Source organism: Ovis aries, chromosome 10 (assembly GCF_016772045.2).
Source record: "Ovis aries strain OAR_USU_Benz2616 breed Rambouillet chromosome 10, ARS-UI_Ramb_v3.0, whole genome shotgun sequence".
In the NCBI taxonomy this organism is placed as follows: Eukaryota; Metazoa; Chordata; class Mammalia; order Artiodactyla; family Bovidae; genus Ovis; species Ovis aries.
In genome coordinates, this window is record NC_056063.1 from 71,524,270 (window position 1) to 71,548,485 (window position 24,216).

Sequence of the window (24,216 nt, forward strand, 5' to 3'; positions counted from 1 at the left end):
CTCTCTATATGTACTTGGGGTTTTGTTTTCACAATTTTGTGCTATTCACTATTTTGCTTTCTATTTTTTCTGTTTGAGAGACATTACTGGAAAATTGTTTTTTACTTGCTGCTATTTTTCATATGGAGCATAATAGCCATTTTCTGTTTTCCATAGTTGCATCTTGTGTCAGGATGGAGATTCCTTGTGCATTGCACTTTTCGTCGCTTCTCTGAGTTGCCGTGGCTGCTCCTTGCTGGAGGCACAGCTGTGCATGTGTGCTCCGTCACTCAGTCGTGTCTGACTCTTTGTGACGCCAGGGACTGTAGCCCACCAGGCTCCTCTGTCCATGGGGTTATCCCGGCAAGAATCCTGGAGTGGGTTGCCATTTCCTTCTCCAGAGGATCTTCTCAACTCAGGAATTAAACCTGCATTTCCTGTGACTCCTGCATTGAGATGGATTCCTAATCATTGAGTCATCAGAGGAAGTCCCAAAATAAGAAAGCTGTGGTACATATACACAATGGAGTATTACTCAGCCATTAAAAAGAATACGTTTGAATCAGTTCTAATGTGGTTGGTGAAACTGGAGCTGATTATACAGAGTGAAGTAAGCCGGAAAGAAAAACACCAATACAGTATACTGACACATATATATGGAATTTAGAAAGATGGTAATGATGACCCTGTATGCAAGACAGCAGAAGAGACACAGATGTATAGAACAGACTTTTGGACTCTGAGGGAGAGGGAGAGGGTGGGATGATTTGGGAGAATGGCATTGAAACATGTATACTACCATGTAAGAAAAAAAGTGCCAATCTATGTTCAATACAGGATACAGGATGCTTGGGGCTGGTGCACGGGGATGATCCAGAGAGATGATATGGGGTGGGAGGTGGGAGGGGGATTCAGGATTGGGAGCTCGTATACACCCATGGTGGATTCATGTCAATGTATGGCAAACCAATACAGTATTGTAAAGTAAAATAAAGTAAAAATAAAATTAAAAAATAATAATAAATTACTCTCCTCCCAAACTGCATCAGTAACAGTTCATGTTTGAAATCCTTTGTTATCTTTTTGAAAGATAACACATTTTCTATCCCAATTAAATAATAATCATTATCAAGAATAAAAAGAACTGACAGATGAGTGGAAGATATGAGCCATGAACTGGCATTATACCTTAGTGAGGCAATTTTCCAACTGTTTTTTATTTTTTTTTGCCTGTACCAGGTCTTAGTTTCTGCATGTGGGAACTAGTTCCCTGACCAGGGATTGAACCAAGGTCCCCTGTGTTGGGAGTGTGGAGTCTTAGTTAAAGGACCACCAGGGAAGTCCCTCAGCTGGGTTATTAAATATTGTTTCTCAGCGAAAAACTCCATATATGCTTAGGCAGTAGTGACCTGCCTTTATTTACACCCTTTATTGCTGGATTTGTTGCATTCATCCATACTCTGTTTGGTGAGTGAAATTATTATTTCTCCTGTAATCACAAGGATGTTAGCTCAAATGGAGACCTAAGTAACAGGCAGCAGTGATTCCCAAAGAGAATCATGTTTCAGGAAAGTCTGGGATTGCAGATATTACTGCTGGGCTTCTGGTGGTTTGTGGCTGCAGCACTGGACTGCCCTTGGTGACACCTGGGCCGGGACTGCCCTTGTGTACGGTTTGATGTTCTTGCTTCTCTGTGTGGCCTCCACATTTCCATCTCAGGAAACTGTAAACAGTGTGTTTGACAATCCATTTTATGAGGGACTCTTCCATGAGCTCTCTGTGCCTCTTGGGATGGGTGACAGTACACGGTGGAAATGTATTGGAACTGACAATTTTACTCCAGTCTGATCATCTTACTTATACTTCTTCAACTAAATAGTGTTCCCTTTATCATCTGTAGTAGATGAAAATTTCCATAACTTCATGGAGGGAGAGGCAGTTGGTGCAGCCTGTGAATGTGTGTGTGTCCATTTGTGTAGAACAAGACAGGAATGCTAAGGTTTAATGAGACCCTCATATGAGGGATGGGGACATCTTTTGATAAATATGCTGATCAGGCACTAGTTGTCTGAGCAAGAAATGCTTAGATTTTTTGGTGTTTGGTGTTATGGATCTTCCTTCCCTGCTCTTGTGTGTGGGTTCCTCAGCTTCAGACAGAAGAGAGCTAGAAAAGCACACCTGTCAGGTCAGCCAACCTTACCTTGTCTGTGTTAGTAATGCGGGATGGCTGAGAAAGGAAGAGCCCTGTTCCTGAAAGACTTCCAAACTTTTAACATTTTGTCTTTTGAGAAGTCTGTGGAGGAAATGATGTTGAGGGTCAAGGTGTTTACTTTTGGTGACTTGGATTCATTGAGTGTTTGGTTTTCTTTGATGGTGAAGAAAGAAGGGGACCTGGGGAGAAAGAGACCTTCAAAGAGTGACTGGAGGGAGGGAGTAAGTTGTGGGGGCGAAGTGGCTGTTTGGCAGGGTGGGTAGGTATGGCTGTTTCTTTGCCTTTTTCTTTGGGAAAGAAGCTTGCTTTCCCTAAGTCTTACTCACAGTGGAAGCCTCAGTGCACTCTGAGTCAATTGGTTTAGCCTTGGGGAAGAGATGATTGGGAACATTTCTTCCCAACCACCAACTGCAGTGAATGGTGGATGGAGAACCATGGAAGACAGGATTTTTTAGCTTGACCTCTACCATATTTAATTTTTCATTCCAAGGAACATTCCAACTTCTAGGGGGTAGAGACATATTTAAGCAGTGCTCTCGGGAGCTGAGAGCCTGTAGAGCTGCCAAGCCTGGTTTCTTTGTGGTATTCCAACTGAAGCTGGTTTCCATTCCCTTGACCTACAGACATGTGGAGTTTGGGATGGAAAAGAGTGGATATGTTTGTGCCAGTGTCTCAGTTCATAAAGAGTCACAAAGAAGGTAATAAAAGCATGTCTCCCACATGTGAACCATGTTGACTTTCTATTAAGAATACAGGGGATAGGAGCAAGCTGCCAACAGGCCTCCTCATATGGAAGCAGATTTCTTACTCTTCTTCTGCCACCTTTTTCCTTATTCATCTTAAGGCTCAGTTGGTGTTGAGCCTGGTTGTGGTATTTACTGAGCATTCACATTACACTAAGCATGATACCCCTTCCAGTATTCTTGCCTGGCAAATCCCATGGACGGAGGAGCCTGGTGGGCTGCTGTCCACGGGGTCGCGAAGAGTCGAACACGACTGAGCTACTTCACTTCTACATTTTACTTTCATGCCTTGGAGAAGGAAATGGCAACCCACTCCAGTGTTCTTGCCTGGAGAATCCCAGGGGTGGTGGAGACTGGTGGGCTGCCGTCTGTGGGATCGCACAGAGTCGGACACGACTGAAGCGACTCAGCAGCAGCAGCAGCAGCAGCAAGGCTTTACTATTTTTGCATGTAAAATTTTGTCTTAAGGTTAAAACTGTTATCTACTTGTCTTATAGGAGATAGTGAATCTGCATATTTTTCTTTTAAATTAGCCACGAATGTAGCATTTTGTCAAAATGTATTTTTAGTATGCTAATGCTAAAAGTAAATCTTGTGTAAAGAAAAACGGACATTTCTAATTAAGACTTTTCTTTTCTTTTAGGAAGGCACCAGAGTAGTTCTGCCCGTATTTTTGGGGAAAATGGTTAGTTATGTTGAAAACTACGATCCCACCGATTCTGCCGCTTTGCACGGAGCCTACGGCTGCGCGGCAGGGCTGAGCGCCTGCGTGCTCGTGTGGGCCGTTCTGCACCACTTGTACTTCTACCACATGCAGCGCGTGGGGATGCGGCTGAGAGTAGCCGTGTGCCACATGATCTACCGCAAGGTGAGTGCCACTCGGTACCATGGTGTGTTCCTCCCCTGGAGCATCAGAAATATTTTGGGAAAGTTCTCTGTAAATTAAAAATTTTGTAACTGGGATCATTTATACTTTGCTAGGGCTTCCAGATGATGGTTCAGTGTTAAAGAATCCGCCTGCCAATGCAGGAGACACAGGTTCAATCCCTGGGTCTTGAAGATCCCCTGGAAAAGAAAAGGGCAACCCACTCCAATATTCTTGCCAGGAGAATTCCCTAGGGCCTGGCACGCTACAGTCCATAGAGCCGCAAGGAGTTGGACATGACTGAGAGACTGAACAGAAACAGAGAAGCTTATTTGCATCAAGCCAAGTTTGTTGTCTTTTAAGCAAACTTTACAAATATATAATAAAAAATTTTCTATTGAGATCAGGTCAAGACTGCCTTTGATGACTTTTAGTCATAGGCTGTTACCCAATATCTACTAAATTTGTAACAAAATCTAATTAAAAAATACGTACCAAAAATATCACATTGATTTTCTGTGTTTTCATGCCAAAGTAGTATTGATGGAAATTTTGTTGTTGTTCATTAAAACCTTCATTTTTATCAAAGTTGTATTTGAAATGAAGTTCAGTGATTGGATTAAATCTAGGAAATTTAATTTATAAAATTCAATCTAGGAGAACAGAATGTGTTTGAGAAAGGGAAGGATTATATATTTATATGGCCCATTTACTCATATTCAGTAAAATTGTGTTAACTAAAGAAAAATATAAATAGAATCTAGGCCATATACAGACTCACTGACTATATTATATAATTATGATTGTTTTAATGATATTAAAGAAAATAGTTGGATATTTGGGATAAAACTTGAAATTTTCCAGTGTCCTTGGCAATTTTGGAGAGAATTTATGGCAGTTCATTCAAATTATTTTCATACTTGAATATTTCCTTTTTGTCTTTAGCATACATTATAGCAGCCACCCTGGTGGCTTAGATGGTAAAGTGTCTGCCTACAATGCGGGAGACCCGAGTTCAATCCCTGGGTTGGGAAGATCTCCTGGAGAAGGAAATGGTGACCCACTCCAGTATTCTTGCCTGGAAAATTCCATGGACAGAGAAGCCTGGTAGTCTACAGTCCATGGGGTCACAAAGAGTCAGACACGACTGAGCAACTTCACTTTCACTATAGCAGTTTTAATAAGACCTGATTTGATGTGTTCAGTGATTTTCTATTGAGAAATGCCATAGAATTATTTCATAGTTTATCCTGGTCTTAGCTAATATAAAAAGAGTAAGGATTTCAGGTATCTTTACAAAAAAATTGCCACAGATACACTATGTCAGGAACTAAAGGCTCTGTATAAACTTGTTCCTGTGTGTCTTGTTGCTCTGGGTTGTTTGCTTCTTTTCAAATCCTTACTTGACTGTATTGTATACTTGTAAGTTGCTGAGAGTGAGCTCATCTCACATACACAAAATGATAACTACATGAGATGATGAATATGTTAACTGGTTTTACTACAGAAATCAATTCCCAATGTGTATTTTTAACAAAACATCATGTTACTCACCTTAAATATATATAATTTTTATTTAAAAAAATTCTTATTGGAAACTAAACCAAACACTTTAAATCAAAGTTATTGCTTCTTTTACCTGGTTGCTACTTATCTAGAGCTTCTGTTTCTTAGGAATGTTTTTTTTTTTTGCAAAATGTAAGGTGTCTTCTCTTCTTTCCCTGAGCAGAGTCTTATTAATGTCAGGGCTGTGTGAATCCAGGGCCCTGACATCTCACAGTCTGTGTTTGGCTATTGCACGTGAGCAGGTTTCCTCTTGGGTGACGCGGAAATGGCAGTGGTGCCCGTACACTCTAGTCAGGGATCTTCCTTGTCTTCCATCGTCATCCTGTGTACATGTGTGCTTGCTCAGTTGCTAAGTTGTGCTCTGTGACCCCATGAGCTGTAGCCTGCCAGGCTCCCCTGTCCATGGACTTTCCCAGGCAAGAATATAAGAGTGCATTGCCATTTCCTCCTCCAGGAGAGGTAGATTTTTAACCACTGAGCCACCAGAGAAGCCCTAGTCTCTTTTGCAGTCCACCATTTAGCAGACAAATACTTAGATTTACCCATAAATGATGTTTGTCTTCCTAGATCATGCTTAGCTCCCATGAATATGCATGGAATTCACCAGAACTATACTATGAAGCCATAAGTTAGGTGTGAGCTGATGGTTCAGTCAAAGCTTACTCCTTGCTGTACAGGTGAGCCATAGTCCACCTGTTTTTCTTCTTTCCAACTAACACTTTGGAACATCACCTTTGGGAAATCTGATCTGACCTGGCACGTATGCTTGTGTGAATGTAAATTTCTCCCAAAGGTGTTCATTTGCTGGCTTGATTATGCCGGAAAGAACTGTCCCTGTATGAAGTCAGGAATTTTAGAGATTAAACCATAGGCTTAATCTGAAATTCAAGAAATGTGGGAAAGACATATTTCCTTACTTTGGCCACCTCATGAGAAGAGCTGACTCATTGGGAAAGACTGATGCTGGGAGGGATTGGGGGCAGGAGGAGAAGGGGACGACCAAGGATGAGATGGCTGGATGGCATCACGGACTCGATGGACATGAGTCTGAGTGAACTCCGGGAGATGGTGATGAACAGGGAGGCCTAGCGTGCTGCGATTCATGGGGTCGCAAAGAGTCGGACACGACTGAGTGACTGAACTGAGCTGAATTGAGCCTTGCATCTAGGGCATCCCTGGTAGCTCAGATGTTAAAGAATCTGCCTGCAGTGAAGGAGACCTGTGTTCAATTCCTGAGTCAGGAAGATCCCCTGGAGAAGGAAGTGGCAGTTCACTATAGTATTCTTGCCTGGAGAGTCCCATGGACAGAGGAGCCTGGTGGGCTACAGTCCACAGGGTTGCAAAGAGTCAGACATGACTTGAAGTGACTTAGCACTAGCGCCAGCCTTGCATCTAGAATCCTGCTGAAGTGCAGGAATAAGACACCTTTTTTGCAGGTTACAGATGGTCTGATTCCTTAGCACCAGCAAATCTGGTGCTACAGAGCAACTCTGAATGTTGTGGTTCTTATTCAACTTCTAATCCCTGGTCCTGGGAAGACATCAGGGTGGGTGTTAGAAATGGAATGGCTACTAAGCTCAGAGTCGTAATTTGTCTGCACCATGGATTCCAGGCTGGAACACATCTCCGGGAGCTCTCTAAGGCTGCACATCTGCAGCTTCCTAAAGTGCCCCATTCAGCATTTTAGTGCTCTTTTCAGCTGAACTTGGGATGATCTTTTGGGAGGAATCGTATGTAAAATGACTTGTATATTCACATTTCCACAGCTTTGGTAAAATTACTTTTGGCTTTTGATCATTGATTTTTTGAATTGTGGCAAAATATACACAATAAAACATTTACTATCTTAACTCTTTTTAAGTCCACTGTTTATTCACATCAAGTATCACATTGTTAGGAACTTCCCTCCACTCATCCATCACCATGCTACTTCTCTCTCCGAATTTAACTACTTTCGATGCTGTGTATAAGTGGAATCACACAATGTTTGTCATTTTGTGTCTAGCTTATGTCTTGTAGCACAATGTCTTCAAGGTTCATCTACGTTGAAGCTGGTGCCAGAATTTAGTTTCTTTTTAAGGCTGAATAACATTCCATTATAGGTCTGTACAACAGTGTTTGTATCCATTCATCTGTCAGTGAATTTTTGGGTTATTTGCACCTTTGGCTATTGTGAACATTTGCACACAGGTGTGCAAAAAGATCAAATTTGTGTGTTCAGTTCTTTTGAGTACATCCACAAAAGTGGTCTTGCTGTACTAGACGCTGATTGTATGTTTACTTTTTTAAGGAACTGCTATACTCTCTTCCATCACAGCTATACTGTTTTACATTCACACTTGATTGCTGAGTTTTCTGTTTAACTCAAGGACTAAATGAGAAGTTTTTATGAACCATGACATTTTGTTTGGATCAGAGCCTCCACTTGATGGTTTGTTGAAGTAACTCATGGTGTCTGTTCAGGTTCCTCAGCTTTCTAGGGCATCTTTCAGAGTTTGTTTGTTTGTTTGTTTGTTTTGCCAAATAAAGGGACTGTGAAACACAGGCTATGTTTTCTAAATTCAGAAGACTGGAATTAAGAACAGAGGTTCCTCACAGGAATAGTGTTTTGAGCATTATACTCATTTCAGAATGAAAGGGAATAAAGATTCCCTTTCATACTCTTCAGAATGAAGATTCCATACTCTTTAGAATGAAGAAACTAAACCCAAAGTGTTAAAATGACATCATCCACAGAATTAGTGATTGATTCCATATTTATAGTTCAAGTCTCTTATTTTATTTCCTTAATGCAGTCTCTCCACTCTCATATAATTTGCCTCAAAATTACTTTAGTTGACCCCTAAGTCTGAATCTACACCCTTTAGACTTCAGGCAGGTCCAAGTTCACTGAGAAACTGGGTGGGGGATTTGGTTCTACCTCCCTCTCCTCCCTTTTCTGTCCTTGTGGCCGAGGTTGCTGCCAGACTGAGGAGATGAAGGATGAAGGAGGGTCCCTAGAGCCCTGCTGTCATCCTGACACCAGGCAAGATCCCAGGAAAACACACTTCGTTTTGTTATGTTCTTAGAGTGACTTGGTATCACCTTGGGAATCCAATTCTCTGTCTCCCTGTCTTATTTCAGTCACTTTGCCTGAGTAGCTCGGCCATGGGGAAGACCACCACAGGCCAGATAGTCAACCTACTCTCCAACGATGTGAACAGGTTTGATCAGGTGAGCTGCCCCTGAGGGATCCTCTTCCACGCCCTGCCTTTCTCACTGGGTTCTGCTTATTGGGATGCCAGGTGTGAGCATTTGGTGTTGGCCAGGGTTCTGTTGAGGACTTAAGTGTTCTCTTTATCCAACTCTCATTTCCTCTGTGTGCAACTTAGATGTAATAATCTGGGTTGTCCTGTAGATGAGGGTTTTGTTTTTCTAGTAATAGACAGGCAGCAGTGTTCTTGCCCAGCTCAGTGAGTGTCCCTAGGGGTTCTCCTGGCATGGCCCTTCTTGGCACGTGGAGTCAACATTGCTGCCTGAACTGTCTCCCTCCTCCTCTGCCTGATGAAGGCCTGGTGGGCAGGGGTTGTTCTTTCCCCTGTGCCCTGTTCAATGCCTGCTGTGTAGGGAGCCTGCGAGGAATATGCCAAGTGGGTGGCCCTCAGCCAGACAAAGGCTACTCTCTTCTGTCCCCTCACACTCTTTTTTCCACTGGCTTTATGAATAGATCACAGTCTCCAGGGCCTTGTAGCTGTGGGTCAGATCTGTGTTGTACTAGACACTTCTCTTTCAGTTATTCATTCATCAAGCATGAAGTAAGGTCGCTACTCAGTTTCAAGGTTGAATGTGATTTAGTTTTTGCTGTGGAGAAACCACAGCCCATTAGGGAGGTAAGTACACAAATAATTACTAGAGAGTGTGGTACTTATCATAATATAAGGTTTTCTTGGGTGCTAGAGTGAGATGGGGGCTGAATATGGGGAAGAGTGAGAGTTTGGGGATGCCCTGAGCTCATTTGTGGTGTAGACAAAATCAACATCCTCCTTCAGGTGGGGTTCTCCCTGGATGTCCCTGAAGCTGGCCCTGTGCTGCCAGGAACAGCGTCATCTGGGGTGGACATGGGTTTCTGCTTTAGCAGGTTTAAAACGCACTGAGATATCCTTGTTTAGGTTCTTGTCTGTTCTTTCAGAGCAGATTGTTTCTACACGGTGTCTTTACTGACTTTGATTGTATACAGTCCCAAGAAGGCTTTGTCTTTCTCTTTTAAGGTAACGATGTTCTTGCACTATCTGTGGGTGGGACCACTGCAGGTTATCGCAGTGACCGCCCTGCTCTGGATGGAAATAGGAATGTCGTGTCTTGCTGGGATGGCGGTTCTCATTATTCTTCTACTTTTGCAAAGCTGCTTTGGAAAGTTGTTTTCATCACTCCGGTAAGAGAAACACTGGTTTAAAAAAATAGGTGATACATGCTTGGTAACATGCACAGTCTGTGAATGAAGTCGATGCTTCTGTTCAAAAACAAAACCAATGCCTTCTCTAGTCTCTTCTTTGCATGGGTTGCAGACCCTTCAGGCTTAGCCTGGAAGCTCCAGCCTTAAGCTGCAGGCTGATCTTTAAACAGAAAAGGTGATGGCATTCACTGGCTCCTCCTGACACTGTACCTGAAAAAGTGGAGAGTCCTTAAGAAGAATTTACCAATGTCCAAGTTATTTAAACATTATTAAAAAGAGTAATAATTTTACAGGCCTATTTCTAGCTGCATTTATTTTTTAAGCTTGTTTTAGAGCCACTTTCAGGTGGTGTATTTATGTCTCGTTTTATTTCAATGTTTCCATTCAGTTATAGGCACCCCAAGGGCAAGGTTGACCTTAATTATGTTTTTATAAAACCCCACAGTCCCAGCAGCATATGTGATAGAACAGTGGCTTGTGATGAAGGGCCTGATGGTAATGAGATAGACCTGAAGCAGGTCCCAGAGGGTTGGAGGTGGGTCATTGTCCAGGTTGTCAGGTGATGGAGGTATTGTGCTGTTTGAAGATTTTTTTCCTTGAGTTTTTTCTTTTTATGTGTGACTTTACATGTGATATTTTTATATATTTGAGATTTCCTTTCCTGTCTTTGCTGTGGAGAGGTGTTCCTTATCTTTCAAGGCTCTGTTGCAATGCTACCAGGTCTCTAAAGATTTTCTTGCTCTCTTTTCCCAGTGGAATTAACAGCCCCATCTTTTCAGCTCCCCAGAATTTTACTCCTATTTTTTTACATCATAGACACTGTCTTCCTGGTACATCCCTTTCTGCCTTCTCTGCCCAAGCACAACCTGCTTGGGAAGATGGGTTGTATCTAACTCATTTCAGGTCTTCCTTAGCAGATATGGCAAGTTCTCCAAGTTACTTCTTGAATTGGACTGAATGGTTGACTTCCTAATTGAAGTTTTTCTCTCTTTGTACTTTGAATAGGACTTGCCTGTGTTTGTTGTCAGCTCAAAAGAGCTGTAGAAAATAATTTGATCCCTGGTCCCTCCCTGTGCCCACTGTTGCTGCCACAGAAATTTGGGCTGTGGTCACTAAGGCTCATCTCTCATGTCTGTCCCCTCAGGAGTAAGACTGCAGCTCTCACAGATGACAGGATCAGTACCATGAGTGAAGTTATAAGTGGCATCAAAACAATAAAAATGAATGCTTGGGAAAAGTCATTTATAGACCATATTTCCAGACTGAGAAAGTAAGTTGTTTTTTTCTTTTTAATATATCACAGTGTATGTTTGTACTGTTTTATTTCCCATTTTTACTAAATGGTTTAGAAGTCTTACCGAGTTTTCACATTAAGGTAAATTTAAATACTACCCCTCCATGCCCCCATATGTGGCAGGAGGGTTAAGGGGAATAGTAGAGATGTCATTTTCAGCTGCTCTTCCATTTACCATCTTCTTGAAATACATATGATTCTTACTTATACAGAAATGAAATTCCAAATACTTCTTAATACTGCAAATTCCAAATAGGCAATGATTCTAAGATATTAGTGTTTGAGATGATATTTAAACTAAAGCTATAATATGTGTTAATGTAGCCCCATTCCAGTACTCTTGCCTGGAAAATCCCATGGACGGAGGAGTCTGGTGGGCTGCAATCCATGGGGTCACTAAGGGTCAAACATGACTGAGCGACTTCACTTTCACTTTTCACCATCATGCATTGGAGAAGGAAATGGCAACCCACTCCAGTGTTCTTGCCTGGAGAATCCCAGGGACAGGGGAGCCTGGTGGGCTGCCGTCTGTGGGGTCGCACAGAGTCGGACACGACTGAAGCAACTTAGCAGCAGCAGCAGCAGCAGCAGCATAAATGGGGAGATTATAGATTGAGTGTACCTCTATCAGGCCAAACATTATGGATCAGTATTACTCATTCCAGAGCCATGAAAATACAATTTCTTTGTCTTTGCTTTATGTTTGTAGATTTTTAAAAAAATGTTTCATTTAAATATCTGATGAGTGTTTATACTCGAGCACAGGGTACTTAGAATTTTCTGGGAGTACCCTGTCACCTCTCACTTTGCATCTTTGTGGGGGCTGCGCCCTCTGCTGGAAATACACACTCATCTTCCTTCTCCTCTGGTCTCTGCCAGGCCTAACTGACTCCTGCTCATCTTCTCAGGGTCCACATGTGTGTGACCTGTCCTGTCTCTACTGCTCTGAGTTACATGATTCAGCTCTGTGCTCCTGTGGGGATGTGCTGGCTGCCTCTGTCTAATGTCTTGGTGTCTCACAAACTTTGTGTTTATTCTCTTTTAAAAATGTACACACGCATCACACTACATCTTTTTTATTTCTTTACTCATTTATTTTTGGTTGTGCTGGGTCTTCACTGCTGTGCACAGGCTTTCTGTAGTTGTGGCGGGCGGGGGCTACTTTTCATTGCTGTTCTTGGGCTTCTAACTGGTGGTTCTCTTGTTGCGGAGCACAGGCTCTAGGCGCACAGGCTTCAGTAGCTGCAGTAATGCGCGGGCTCTCGAGCTTGGGCTCAGTAGCTGTGGCGCACAGGCTTAGTTGCTCTGCAGCACGTGGAATCTTCCAGACCAGAGACTGAGCCCCTGTCCGCTGCATTGGGAGGCCAATTCTTATCCACGGGACCATCAGGGAAGTCCCGAGGTTTATTATTCTTTTCCTCTCCAAGTTTATGAGGTCTTGGTGAGGATGGGCATTTTTTCCTGTCATCAGTGAGGAGCCCAGCACAGGATATGTGGTTGTGAATGCTTGCTGAATGTATGTTCAAATCCTGTAGGATTGAGCCCAGTTTTTAAAAGTGTGACATTAAGACTTCATTTAGTTGGAAAAGTGAAGTGGTGATGAAGTGTGTAGTCCTTGGTTTGGAGCAGAGTCCCAGGTATGCACTCTTGAGTGTCTCCATGACACGATTGAGGGTTTACCTTAATCTGTGTCCACTCCATAAAAAGGGGCCACTCACAGAGGGCACTTGAATTCATGCGTTGGATGTCAGTGGTTCTTAAAAGTGCTATTTCCTACTGTCCTTTCTAGGAAGGAAATTTCCAAGATTCTGAAAATTTCCTACCTTAGAGGAATGAATTTGGCATCATTTTTTGCTGTTAGCAAAATCATGATTTTTGTCACCTTCATCACCAATGAGCTCCTTGACAACCTGATCACAGCCAGCCAAGTGTTTGTGGTGGTGACGCTGTTCGAGGCTCTGCGGTTCTCGAGCACCCTCTACTTCCCCATGGCCGTCGAGAAGGTGTCAGAGGCCGTTGTCAGCATCCAAAGAATCAAGGTTTGGTGACAGATAACTTTTTTCCATTATAGGTGGATTCTTTGTAAATTGCCTCCTTTTTTTGTGGTGTGACTGTGTTCCAGTTAGGTGAGATTTGCCTCTCTCAGTGTCAAATCTGTCAGTCATTCCAAACTGTCTTACATACTCCTGTCTCATCTTAGGTGGAATGCATTACAAAGCACGTAGGATCCCTGCTCATTTAGGGGCAGTAATATCAATAGCAGTGGCACAGGCTCTATGTGCAGTGATGCCCGCAGGGCAATTAAAGTGACCAAAAGCAGGAGAAGGAAGGAAGCAGACTGCATCTCCGGTGCTGACTCAAATGACATTTGTGTGTGTGTGATGAGGTTTCTGTACTGTAAAAAAACCATTACCCATAAAACAGATCAGCCATACTGGGTCATTTCTGATTCCCCGAGTTTCTCATTCTTTCTTATGGGACTTCTAGCAACACTGATAAGGGATGGTCCATGCAGTTTACAAAATTTCTTCTTCATAGCTTTCACGTCTTGAAATAAGACATTCAGGAATATCCTTGGACCATAGTGATATAATGAGTGACACGGTGATTTGTCCAAGATGGAAGCTTCATGTGTGTGTTGTGTGGCTGTGGTTTTATTATTGTTGATATTGGTCTAACTTTTTTTAAGGCCTTTAACTAATTTAATGAGACCCACCTACATTATTGACGATAATCTGCTCCATGCTCTACTAAGAGTCTACTTATTTAAGTGTCCATTTCATTTGAAAAATACTTTCACTATAATACGTGTTTGAACAAGTGTCTGGGGACTGTGGTTTACCTAAATCAACATAAATCCCTATCTCCTTCTTTGAGCTCTTGAACATGACTTTGTCCTCACTAAGCCAGGTGTAAATGGATTTCTTTCCCTCCCTGAGCCCCAGACTTACCTAAAGGGCAGATACAATGCCTTGTTCATCTTTGTAGTCCTGTCAAATAGTAGATGCTCAGAAAATATTTAACTGAAGAAAACTTCCAGCTTCATCATGTCTGAGCTCTTGCAAATGCCTAACCATTAAGTATGTTTGTAGTGGAGAAAAGTAATAACTCTGATTCTTTGGTAGTTTATGTGATAAACCAAGAACTGTGACATGAAAGGGGTCCTGCAGAAGGTTTTCAGGGAATTGTGCTCAAATATTTGGGTAGGGTTATTTATTCCTTTCCCACCAAAATGTAATTGAACTGTCCAAGGCTTGAAATTTCTTCCCGTGTAGATGTGTGCAGTAATATTAAAATTATGACCTGGGGAGAACATTGAATTTTTGGGGGCTGATGAATTTTCTTTGTCAGGCTGCTTTGTGTTCTGATGAAGGAAGCACTTGTGATCTGAGCAGAAAACCTAAAATTTTCTTTGTGTATACTAGATGTCTGGCAGGAAGTTGGTCTAGGAATTTAGAGATCTGTCAGCGGTAGCTATTTTCAGTAAAGATGGGACCAGTGGCTGAGAATAAGAGTGGTGAGAAAAGTAGGTGTTATCCTGGGAAACTGCTTCCTGGTGAAGTGAAGTGAAGTCGCTCAGTCGTGTCCAACTCTTTGCAACCCCATGGACTGTAGCCTTCCAGGCTTCTCCGTCCATGGGATTTTCCAGGCAAGAATACTGGAGTGGGTTGCCATTTACTTCTCCAGGGGATCTTTCCAACCCAGGGATCTAACCTAGGTCTCCCACATTGCAGGCAGACACTTTACCCTCTAAGCCACCAAGGAAGCCCTTGCTTTCTGGTGGGTTGAAGTAATTGGTGTAAGACTTTCATTTAGATATTAGATGCTTCTTCAGCCCGTATAGTTTCTACAACTCTTTAAAATATTTAGTTGTCTAGTTAATCAGAATCACCTAGTTCACTTCAGTTCAATTCAGTTGCTCAATCATGTCTGACTCTTTGCAACCCCATGGACCACAGTACGCCAGGCCTCCCTGTCCATCACCAACTCCCAAAGCCTGCTCAAACTCATGTCCATCGAATTTGTGATGCCATCCAACCATCTCATCTTCTGTCGTCCCCTTCTCCTACTGCATTGATCTTACCCAGCATCAGAGTCTTTAAACCTACGTGATCATACTTTGGAGTTTCTGATTCACTAGGATTTTTTATTTCTTTCCCACCAACGTTCAATCAAACTGTCTGAGGCTAGAAATTTCTTCCCATGTAGATGTGTGCTGTAATACTAAAATTATGACCTGGGGAAAAATTTGACTTTTCTGGGGCTGACAAATTTTGTTTGTTAAGCTGCTTTGTGTTCTGATGAAGGAAGCACTTTTGATTTGGGCAAAATCAAAAGCAATTTGAATGGTCTAGTGGTTTTCCCCATTTTCTTCACTTTAAGTCTGAATTTGGCAGTAAGGAGTTCATGATCTGAGCCATAGTCAGCTCCCAGTCTTGTTTTGCTTACTGTATAGAGCTTCTCCATCTTTGGCTACAAAAAATATAATCAACCTGATTTCGGTGTTGACCATCTGGTGATGTCCATGTGTAGGGTCTTCTCTTGTGTTGTTGGAAGAGGGTGTTTGCTATGACCAGTGCATTCTCTTGACAAAACTCTATTAGCCTTTGCCCTGCTTCATTCTGTACCCCAAGGCCAAATTTGCCTGTTACTCCAGGTATTTCTTGACTTCCTACTTTTGCATTCCAGTCCCCTATAATGAAAAGGATGTCTTTTGGGGGTGTTAGTTCTAAAAGGTCTTGTAGGTCTTCATAGAATCATTCAACTTCAGCTTCTTTAGCATTACTGGTCGGGGCATAAACTTGGATTACCGTGATATTAAATAGTTTTCCTTGGAAATGAACAGAGATCATTCTATCATTTCAGAGACTGCATCCAAGTACTGCATTTTGGACTCTTTTGTTGACCATGATGGCTACTCCATTTCTTCTAAGGGATTTCTGCCCATAGTAGTAGATATAATGGTCATCTGAGTTAAATTCACCCATTCCAGTCCATCTTAGTTCGCTGATTCCTAGAATGTCGACGTTCACCCTTGCCATCTCTTGTTTGACCACTTCAAATTTGCCTTGATTCATGGACCTAACATTCCAGCTTCCTATGCATTATTGCTCTTTACAGCATCGGACCTTGCTTTTATCACCAGTCACATCCACAGTTGCTGTTGTTTTTGCTTTGGCTCCATCCCTTCATTCTTTCTGGAGTTATTTCTCCACTGATCTCCAGTAGCAAATTGGGCACCTACCGATCTGGGGAGTTCATCTTTCTCTGTCCTTTTTGCCTTTTCATACTGTTTATGGGGTTCTAAAGGCAAGAATACTGAAGTGGTTTGCCATTCCTTTCTCCAGTGGACCACATTCTGTCAGAACTATGGACAGAGGTTCATGATATTGTACAGGAGACAGGGATCAAGACCATCCCCAAGAAAAAGAATTTCAAAAATGCAAAATGGCTGTCTGAGGAGGCCTTGCAAATAGCTGTGAAAAAGAGAACGCAAAAATCAAAGGAGAAAAGGAAAGATATACCCATTTGAATTCAGAGTTCCAAAGAATAGCAAGGGAGATGAGAAAGCCTTCCTCAGTGATCAATGCAAAACAACAACAACAACAACAACAACAACAACAATAGAGGAAAACAATAGAATAGGAAAGACCAGAGATCTCTTCAAGAAAATTAGAGATACGAAGGGAACATTTCATGCAAAGATGGGCTCAATGAAGGACAGAAATGGTATGGACCTAACAGAAGCAGAAGATATTAAGAAGAGGTGGCAAGAATACACAGAAGAACTATACAAAAAAGAGCTTCACAACCCAGATGATCATGATGGTGTGATCACTCACCTGGGGCCAGACATCTCACCCAGGGACGAGATGATGTGTTTAGGTTTAGGGTGAAATAGAGAGACTTGGCCAGATTTGAGAGATACTCAGGGCGCACCTTGAGTTGGGTATTGAGGGTGGAAAAGATGGATTTCAGGCTGCCCTTCCCATTTTGGGGCTATAAAATCACCTGGATTCACTCAAATAGTGAATGCTAAAGGAGAGCCAAACTTGGGGAGGAGAGCATGAACTTGGTTTTGAATTCTGAGATGCTTAGAATATCTAAATGTTTGCTATAAGACCCACTTCACTGATTGTCCTTGGCCCGATTCAGCTTCCCATTCTGTTCAGTTCAGTTCAGTTACTTAGTTGTGTCTGACTCTTTGCAACTCCATGGACTGCAGCACGCCAGGCTTCCCTGTCCATCGCCAACTCCTGAAACTTGCTCAAACTCTTGTTCATTGAGTCGGTGATGCCATCCAACCATCTCATCCTCTGTCATCTCCTTCTCCTCCTGCCTTCAGTCTTTCCCAGCATCAGGGTCTTTTCAACTGAGTCAATTCTTCACATCAGGTGGCCAAAGTATTGAAGTTTCAGCTTCAGCATCAGTCCTTCCAATGAATATTCAGGACTTATTTCCTTTAGGATGGACTGGTTGGATCTCCTTACAGTCCAAGGGACTCTCAAGAGTCTTCTTGGACACCAAAGTTCAAAAGCATCAATTCTTCAGCACTCAGCTTTCTTTATAGCCCAACTCTCACATTCATACACGACTACTGCAAAAACCATAGCTTTGACTAGATGGATGTTTGTTGGCAAAGTAATGTCTCTGCTTTCTAATACACTGTCCAGGTTGGTAATAGCTTTTCTTCCAAGGAGCAAGTGTATTTTCATTTCATGGCTGCAGTCACCATCTGCAGTGATTTTGGAGCCCAAGAAAATAAAGTCTGTCACTGTTTTCATTGTTTCCCCAAATATTTGCCATGAAGTGATGGGACCAGATGCCATGATCTTAGTTTTCTGACTGTTGAGTTTTAAGCCAACTTTTCACTCTCCTCTTTCACTTTCATCAAAAGACTCTTTAGTTCTTATCCTGTTATCCTGTTATTTAGCTCCTATGCTGTTATCTAACAGGTAATAGACAATGACTTGATGTTCATTTTTTCCCTCAACCTGCCTCTCACTTAGATGAGTTAATGTCCAATTAGAAGGTGAAAAGGACAGCAAGAGTGGAAGAAAAGGTCAGCTGAGTTTACTGACAGGTGGTTAGAGCTGGGTGAGGTTTGACCACAGATGGGCTGGAAGTGTGGTGGACATGAGGAGTTTAGAATACAGTGTGGGGTTGAGCTCTGCTTCCCCACTGTCCCCCGCAGCCTGGGACTCAGTAGACTGGATGGTCATCTCCTAGGACTTCTTCTCAGGTCATATCTGGGCATCCTAGGAAGGAAATCCACCACCCCTGCCCACCTTAGAGGGGGGTGTGGTGGTCCATACCCACAGGCAGACCTACACGCGTCTTCATAGTTTTGTGTCTTCTTGTTTATACATGCTTTTCAATTTCCTTTTTTCATACAGAGAATATGAGGATTCATTATGATTTTATAGGTCCAAGAAGTCCCTCTATTTTTTAAATAAGAAAAGGGGTCTGAAGGTCTTGGCATTGAATGACTCCACTAGGATGGTAAATATCTTGTCTCCAAAGCACTGAAAGTCTTCAGTGATTTTACATGCCGTAAAATGTGTCTCTGAGGTTATATTGTTCATAAAGCAGGTTTTCCATTTCCAGCCACTGGGAACTCAGTCTTTTTGGCTACAGTTCTGATGTTGATCCTTTCCTGCAGAACCTGTTCTGGGTCTGAGAGAAATTTAATTTCAGCTCTTTCATTAGCCTGAGTCCTGGAGAAGAATTTAGCCAGCACTTCTGCACCTTCATGAGTTGGTCATGTGCTGAATGGAGTGTCATTTAACCCCTGGAAGCCTGTGACTCTTTCCCTACTCAGACCTAATATTTGTGAACAAGCACTCAATAGATTCAATTCCTTACTTAGTGCTTGTTCTTTACTTTCTTCTTCTTTTATTGAAAGTGGAAAATTTCTGTTCTACTGTGCACATACTTAACATTGTTTTTTGTCTTGGTAACACATTTAAGCTAAACTTGGAATTTCTGTCTAGACAAAATGTATAACATACATGTGTAACCTTTTGCTTGTTGCCGTGTTAGCTCAGACTGTGTAAGGCTATAGTAATCATGCAGTCAGTGTCTGTACTGATTTGAACCAGCCCTACAGTCTGTCCCTTGCCTTACCCATGATGGGTTGACTCTGCAAAGCTTGGTCTCAGTTGGAGTTGTGACTGTAGGTGCATGAATGATGTAGTGTCTCTCCTCTATGTGACTTACTATCTTTCTGGGGATTCAGAGGTAGGGAGGGCAGTGTCAGCCTGGATCGTTCTGAGTGGTTCCATGGAGGGTTAGCCTTTGAGATGGACTCAGAAGGATGGGTGGGGTTAGTACTCAGGGCATCCAGGCAGACGCCACCTGGGGAGTGTGGACTTAGGTACTGATGGGTCTCTGGGTGTGTTAAGCGTGGTGGACACTCAGAGGTGCTGTAAAGAGATCAGGAAGAAGCGGTGTTGGGATCGGTTTGGTGGTGTTGGGGAGGGCTGGCGAAGGAGCCAGCAAAAGAAAAATTGTATTAATATTTTCAGTGTTTAAAAGTGGGTGAAATTCTGAAATCATACTGTTTTGAGAGAAAAGCATTGGGAGAGGGATGAGCTGTGTCAGAACAGGTGAGAGCTGGTACCTGGCTGACTATGGAAGAGGTGGTGTGGAGAGAGAACTCGAGCTGCGGTGGTTGAGAGTCTGCAGAGGAGTCCTCAGACCACTGTCTGTCCACCCTGTCTCCTGCTGGACTCGGCTCGAGATGGGGCGGAGGAGCCATGCCCAGCGTTAGGCTCTCAGTGAGATGGCGTCTCCCACCCGCTGGCCTTTGAGAGAGATGCAGGGATCACGATGTCTTTCTTTTCCTGCGCAGAAGCAGGTTTTCATGTTCAGTTTTTACCAGTTGTTCTTTTGCAGTAGAAGGTCGCAATCACATTTATGATTCGGGGGCATGATATTCTGGGTGTCAAGGACTTGAAGTGTGTTTATGATTTTTAGGGTAATAGGTTACTGAGTATGTGTTGTTTTCTTTCTCCCACATCCTCAGATGCTTATTTCAGTTTCCCCCTATGTTGGTTTGGACTCAGTTTGCCTATGAGTCCTAGAATTACCCATGTTAAAGCTGCTTACACAGATAATTTATTTTTCTCTCATGCAAGTGTCCTTATAAGGCTCTGTATGGGTTTCCTGGGGCTGCTGTTACCAAGTACCACAAACAGGTGCTTAAAACCCCAGAAATTGATTGTGTCTCAGTCCTGGAGCCTAGAAGTCTGAAGTCAAGGAGTCAGCAGGGTCACCATCCTTCTGAATCCTGCAAGAGGGAATCCTTCCTCGCCTCTGTTAGCTTAGGTTGTTGCAGGAAAACCTTTATCTTCCTTGGCTTGTAACTGCCATCACTCCAGCTTCTGCTAGTGTGTGTGTCTCCACTAATATTGCACCTGGCATGGCTTCTCAGTCTCCATGTGTGTCTGTCCATTCATTCCACTGGTTCTTTCACTTCACTTATGCATTGGAAGGCAATTCCAGTGTTCTTGCCTAGATGATCTGATCTATCATCACCCAGTGTGATCTCACCTTAATTGGTTATATCTGCAGCAACCCTGTTTTTAAGTCATATTTTGAGGTAATAGTTCAGGATTGCAGCAGACTTTTTTTGTGTGGGAATCATCCTCCATGGTGTTAGGGACTCAGATTCTTTCTTTTTTCTAACAAAAATTTGATTTTATCTGTGCTTAGGTCTTCCTTGCTGCACAGATTTTCTCTAGCTGTGGCAAGCAAGCTTCTCATTGCAGTGACTTCTCTTGTGGAGCATGGGCTCCAGGTGCCCAGGCTTCGGTAGTTGTGGCACTTGGGCTCTGAGCTCAGACTCAGGAGCTGTGGCACATGGGCTTAGTTGCTCTGTGGCATGTAGAATCTTCTGGACCAGGGATCAAATTCGCGTCACTGCATTGGCAGGCAGATTCTTAGCAACTGCATCACTAGGGAGGTCCCAGACTCTTTCCTGTCACTCCATTGTGTATGGACCAAGCTGGCAGCCTCCATAGCCCAGGCCATGGGGCAGAGGAAAGTTCTGGATATTGTCACTCTCCACTGACAAGGATTCAGTCACGTGGCTGCTCCTATCTTCTTGGGAGCCTGGAGAGCGAGGGCCTCCTTCCAGCCTGCCGCTTGCAGCTAAAATCTGGGGTTTGGGAAGAATGAGAGCAGATTTTGAGGACAACAAGCAGTCTCTGCCACATTTTCATGGTTCTTGGAGGGGGCGATGGCACTGGGGTTGTCTCAGTTGTTTACTCAATTTCTCTGCCATAGTAGCTTTTCTTGTTGGATTATGTCTAGCATTTTCAGGACAGGAGGGAGTTTTCCTGCATAAGATTATGCTAGCCTTGTAGTGGTTCTCAGGAGTTGGTTTTAATCAGCTACATTCCACTAACTGCTAAGCAATGTGAACATGGCAAGAAGTGGGAGCTACAGTCATTCCTGTTGTAGGAGAGAGGGCAGTGTCCAAGAAGAGAGACCGTGATTGTAGAAAGATGCTTGTAAAATATTTTTAAGAGAAATTTAAGAGCATTTCATTTTTAGAATAACGACTTAAGTGATAAGTAATGGAAACCAGTGATACTGACTTAAAACACATTAGGAAAAAGGCAGAGTGTGTTTAAGTGTCCGGGGAAAGGTCATGATGCAAAATAGGCATCGCCAGGGTTTTTGTTTGGCATCTCTGCCATTGGTCTTGTTGTCCCAGCCTTTCCTGTGCCCCTTGATGCCTGAAGGCCTGGGCATGGCCTTCCTCGCTGTGTTCCTAGCAGTGTCACGTGGTGCTTGGCACCTGGTGGGACTCAGTAAGTATTTGTGGAATCATTTCCTACCAATTCTCCTGTTTGTTGTTAGTAACTCAAAAGGTAAACAATAAGAATATCCAGGCTGTAAATGTGTTGAAGTTTGGAGTCATATTTTCTCTTTAAGGAGGAACCAGTATACTTGTTGAGAAAGCCACTACTTTGCTCATGGCCAGGAACTGTTTATTTTATATGTGTGTATATATATATATGTATGTTTATATACATATAGGGCTTCCCAGGTGGTGCTAGTGGTAAATAACCTTATGTTTATATGGCTTCCCAGGTGGCACAGTAGTAAAGAATCCTCCCGCCAATGCAGGAGATGCAAAAGATGCAGGTTTGATCCCTGGGTTGGGAAGATTCCCCGGAGAAGGAAATGGCAACCGATTCCAGTATTCTTGCCCAGAAAATCCCATGCAGGTCTCAAAAGAGTCATACTTGGCTGAGCAATTAAATAACAGTGTTTGTATATAAAATATTCTTATATGTGCTTTATATATAAATATGTTTATATATACACATACATATGTATATAAAACACTATGTATACTATATATACTATATTATATGATTATGTATACCATATAATATATATTATTCTATATAATATATATTATTTAGTATGTTCTGATATGAAACAAAACTAGTTTGCATACAGCTGACAAAATGATATGTAGGCTGTATAAAATCTTTTATTATAAATTCCAGAAAAGCAACTATTTTTGTTTGTACCTTGTTCTTGCAGTTTAGCAATCTGTGTTTCTCCTTTTTCTGTAGAACTTCCTATTACTTGATGAGATACCTCAGCTCAACACTCAGCTGGCATCAGATGGTAAAAGGATAGTGGACATGAGCTATTTCACTGCTTCTTGGGATAAGGTAACAAGCCCTCCACCCCAAGATCATGACTACTAATTGACAACTGAAGACATAGGTTTATGGGAGAGTGATGAGGTTTTCCACATGGTGTAAAATGTGATTTGCTCATATATTAAGAGTATGTTATAAAAGTTCTCAAAATCAGGAATAAGGTTGCAGCTAATGGAGATTAAGTGTAAAAATCAGCCTAAGAAGTTTGACATGTTGCTCTTTATTTCATTTTCAAGAGAGGTTTCAAAGTAGTAGCACATTTTGAATTTAAAGTACATGTGTTTATAATGTTGGAATTTACAGGACTGGATGGACAAAATGCTGCAGTGTGGAATGGTTTAACTAATGAATACACAGACAGTTATTAAAGAGGCTTTGGGGAATCAGTGTACATTTTTTGCTTTGATTATCAGTTCACTTTATTGTATATGCAGTGAGGCCATGATGTGAATCTTTGCTGTGGGGTAAAGTGGGGGCTCCCCCATCCTAAGCTTCTGGATGGTTCCGGCTACTTTGATAGCAGTCAGGGGCAGGAAGGAAACAGAAGGTGGGTGTAGTGAGCACCAGTGAGTCCTAGTTGAAGGGCTGCAGTGTGTGGAAACTGACAGGGAGAACTGGTGATTTTCTACTTGGTTTATTTATGACTTTCTGGCAAACAGAAAAAAGCAAGGGTCCACTTTCAAAATTGCACATGCAATGCTGCCTCCTTTATCAGTGATTGAAATGTTCCTGCCTCCGTGGTTCCCTGGTCCTCTGTGCACATCCTCCTATATCAATGTGGATTAGTCAGGAAAAAAGAACCCCACCATGGGAGAGGGAGTTCCATGCAGGGAATTGCATACATGACAAGAGTGGGCAAAAGCAGAAATAGCAAAATGGTGATGGGTGAGACAACCCAGAAATTAGCAAAGGAAGGAAACTGTTCCCACCTGAGAGCCAGGAGGACTCAGGAAAGAGATGTCTCTACCAGAGGGTCCACTCTCCAGAGCAGAGCTCAGAAGCCTGGCTGCTGTCAGAGTGGGACCATAGGGCAAGTGTCTAGACTCTGTGGACTCCTCCTGTCTTTCATGCCTGTGACACTGTTTTGCCACCTGCATGGTGTTCACCAACTTCTGATTAAGTGCCTGCCATCTCCATCAATAGCACAGTAGGATAATATGTTCCCGAATGTATACACCAACTTCTGATTAAGTGCCTGCCATCTCCATCAATAGCACAGTAGGATAATATGTTCCCGAATGTATAAAACCAGAGCCCTGTACCAGTTGCACATGGCAATGCACAGAAGGCGCCTGACCTATCCTGAGAGTGTCTCATACCGTATTCCGGTAGATTTACCTCATGTTTCGTATTTCTCATCACAGTACTCTTGAAGCATTTATGGAAAGCACTAAGATTCCATTGTAAATACCACTCGATGTGAATGCTAACATAT

General features: G+C 42.6%; 1 protein-coding gene across 10 annotated transcripts in view; it reads left to right on the top strand.

The window, feature by feature from the left end:
* The window catches only part of LOC105605916 (ATP-binding cassette sub-family C member 4-like), a 168,986-nt gene that overhangs the window by 19,449 nt on the left and 125,321 nt on the right, over positions 1–24,216 (top strand). For 7 of the 10 annotated variants that reach the window (XM_060394598.1, XM_042254991.2, XM_060394599.1 and 4 more), the window contains 6 exons: positions 3,578–3,802; positions 8,489–8,578; positions 9,613–9,776; positions 10,942–11,067; positions 12,881–13,130; positions 22,689–22,790. In XM_060394598.1, the coding sequence (XP_060250581.1) occupies positions 3,578–3,802; positions 8,489–8,578; positions 9,613–9,776; positions 10,942–11,067; positions 12,881–13,130; positions 22,689–22,790 (957 nt within the window). The remainder of the gene's footprint in view (positions 1–3,577; positions 3,803–8,488; positions 8,579–9,612; positions 9,777–10,941; positions 11,068–12,880; positions 13,131–22,688; positions 22,791–24,216) is intronic. The other 3 variants (XM_060394602.1, XM_060394603.1, XM_060394604.1) reach the window with 1 other exon arrangement.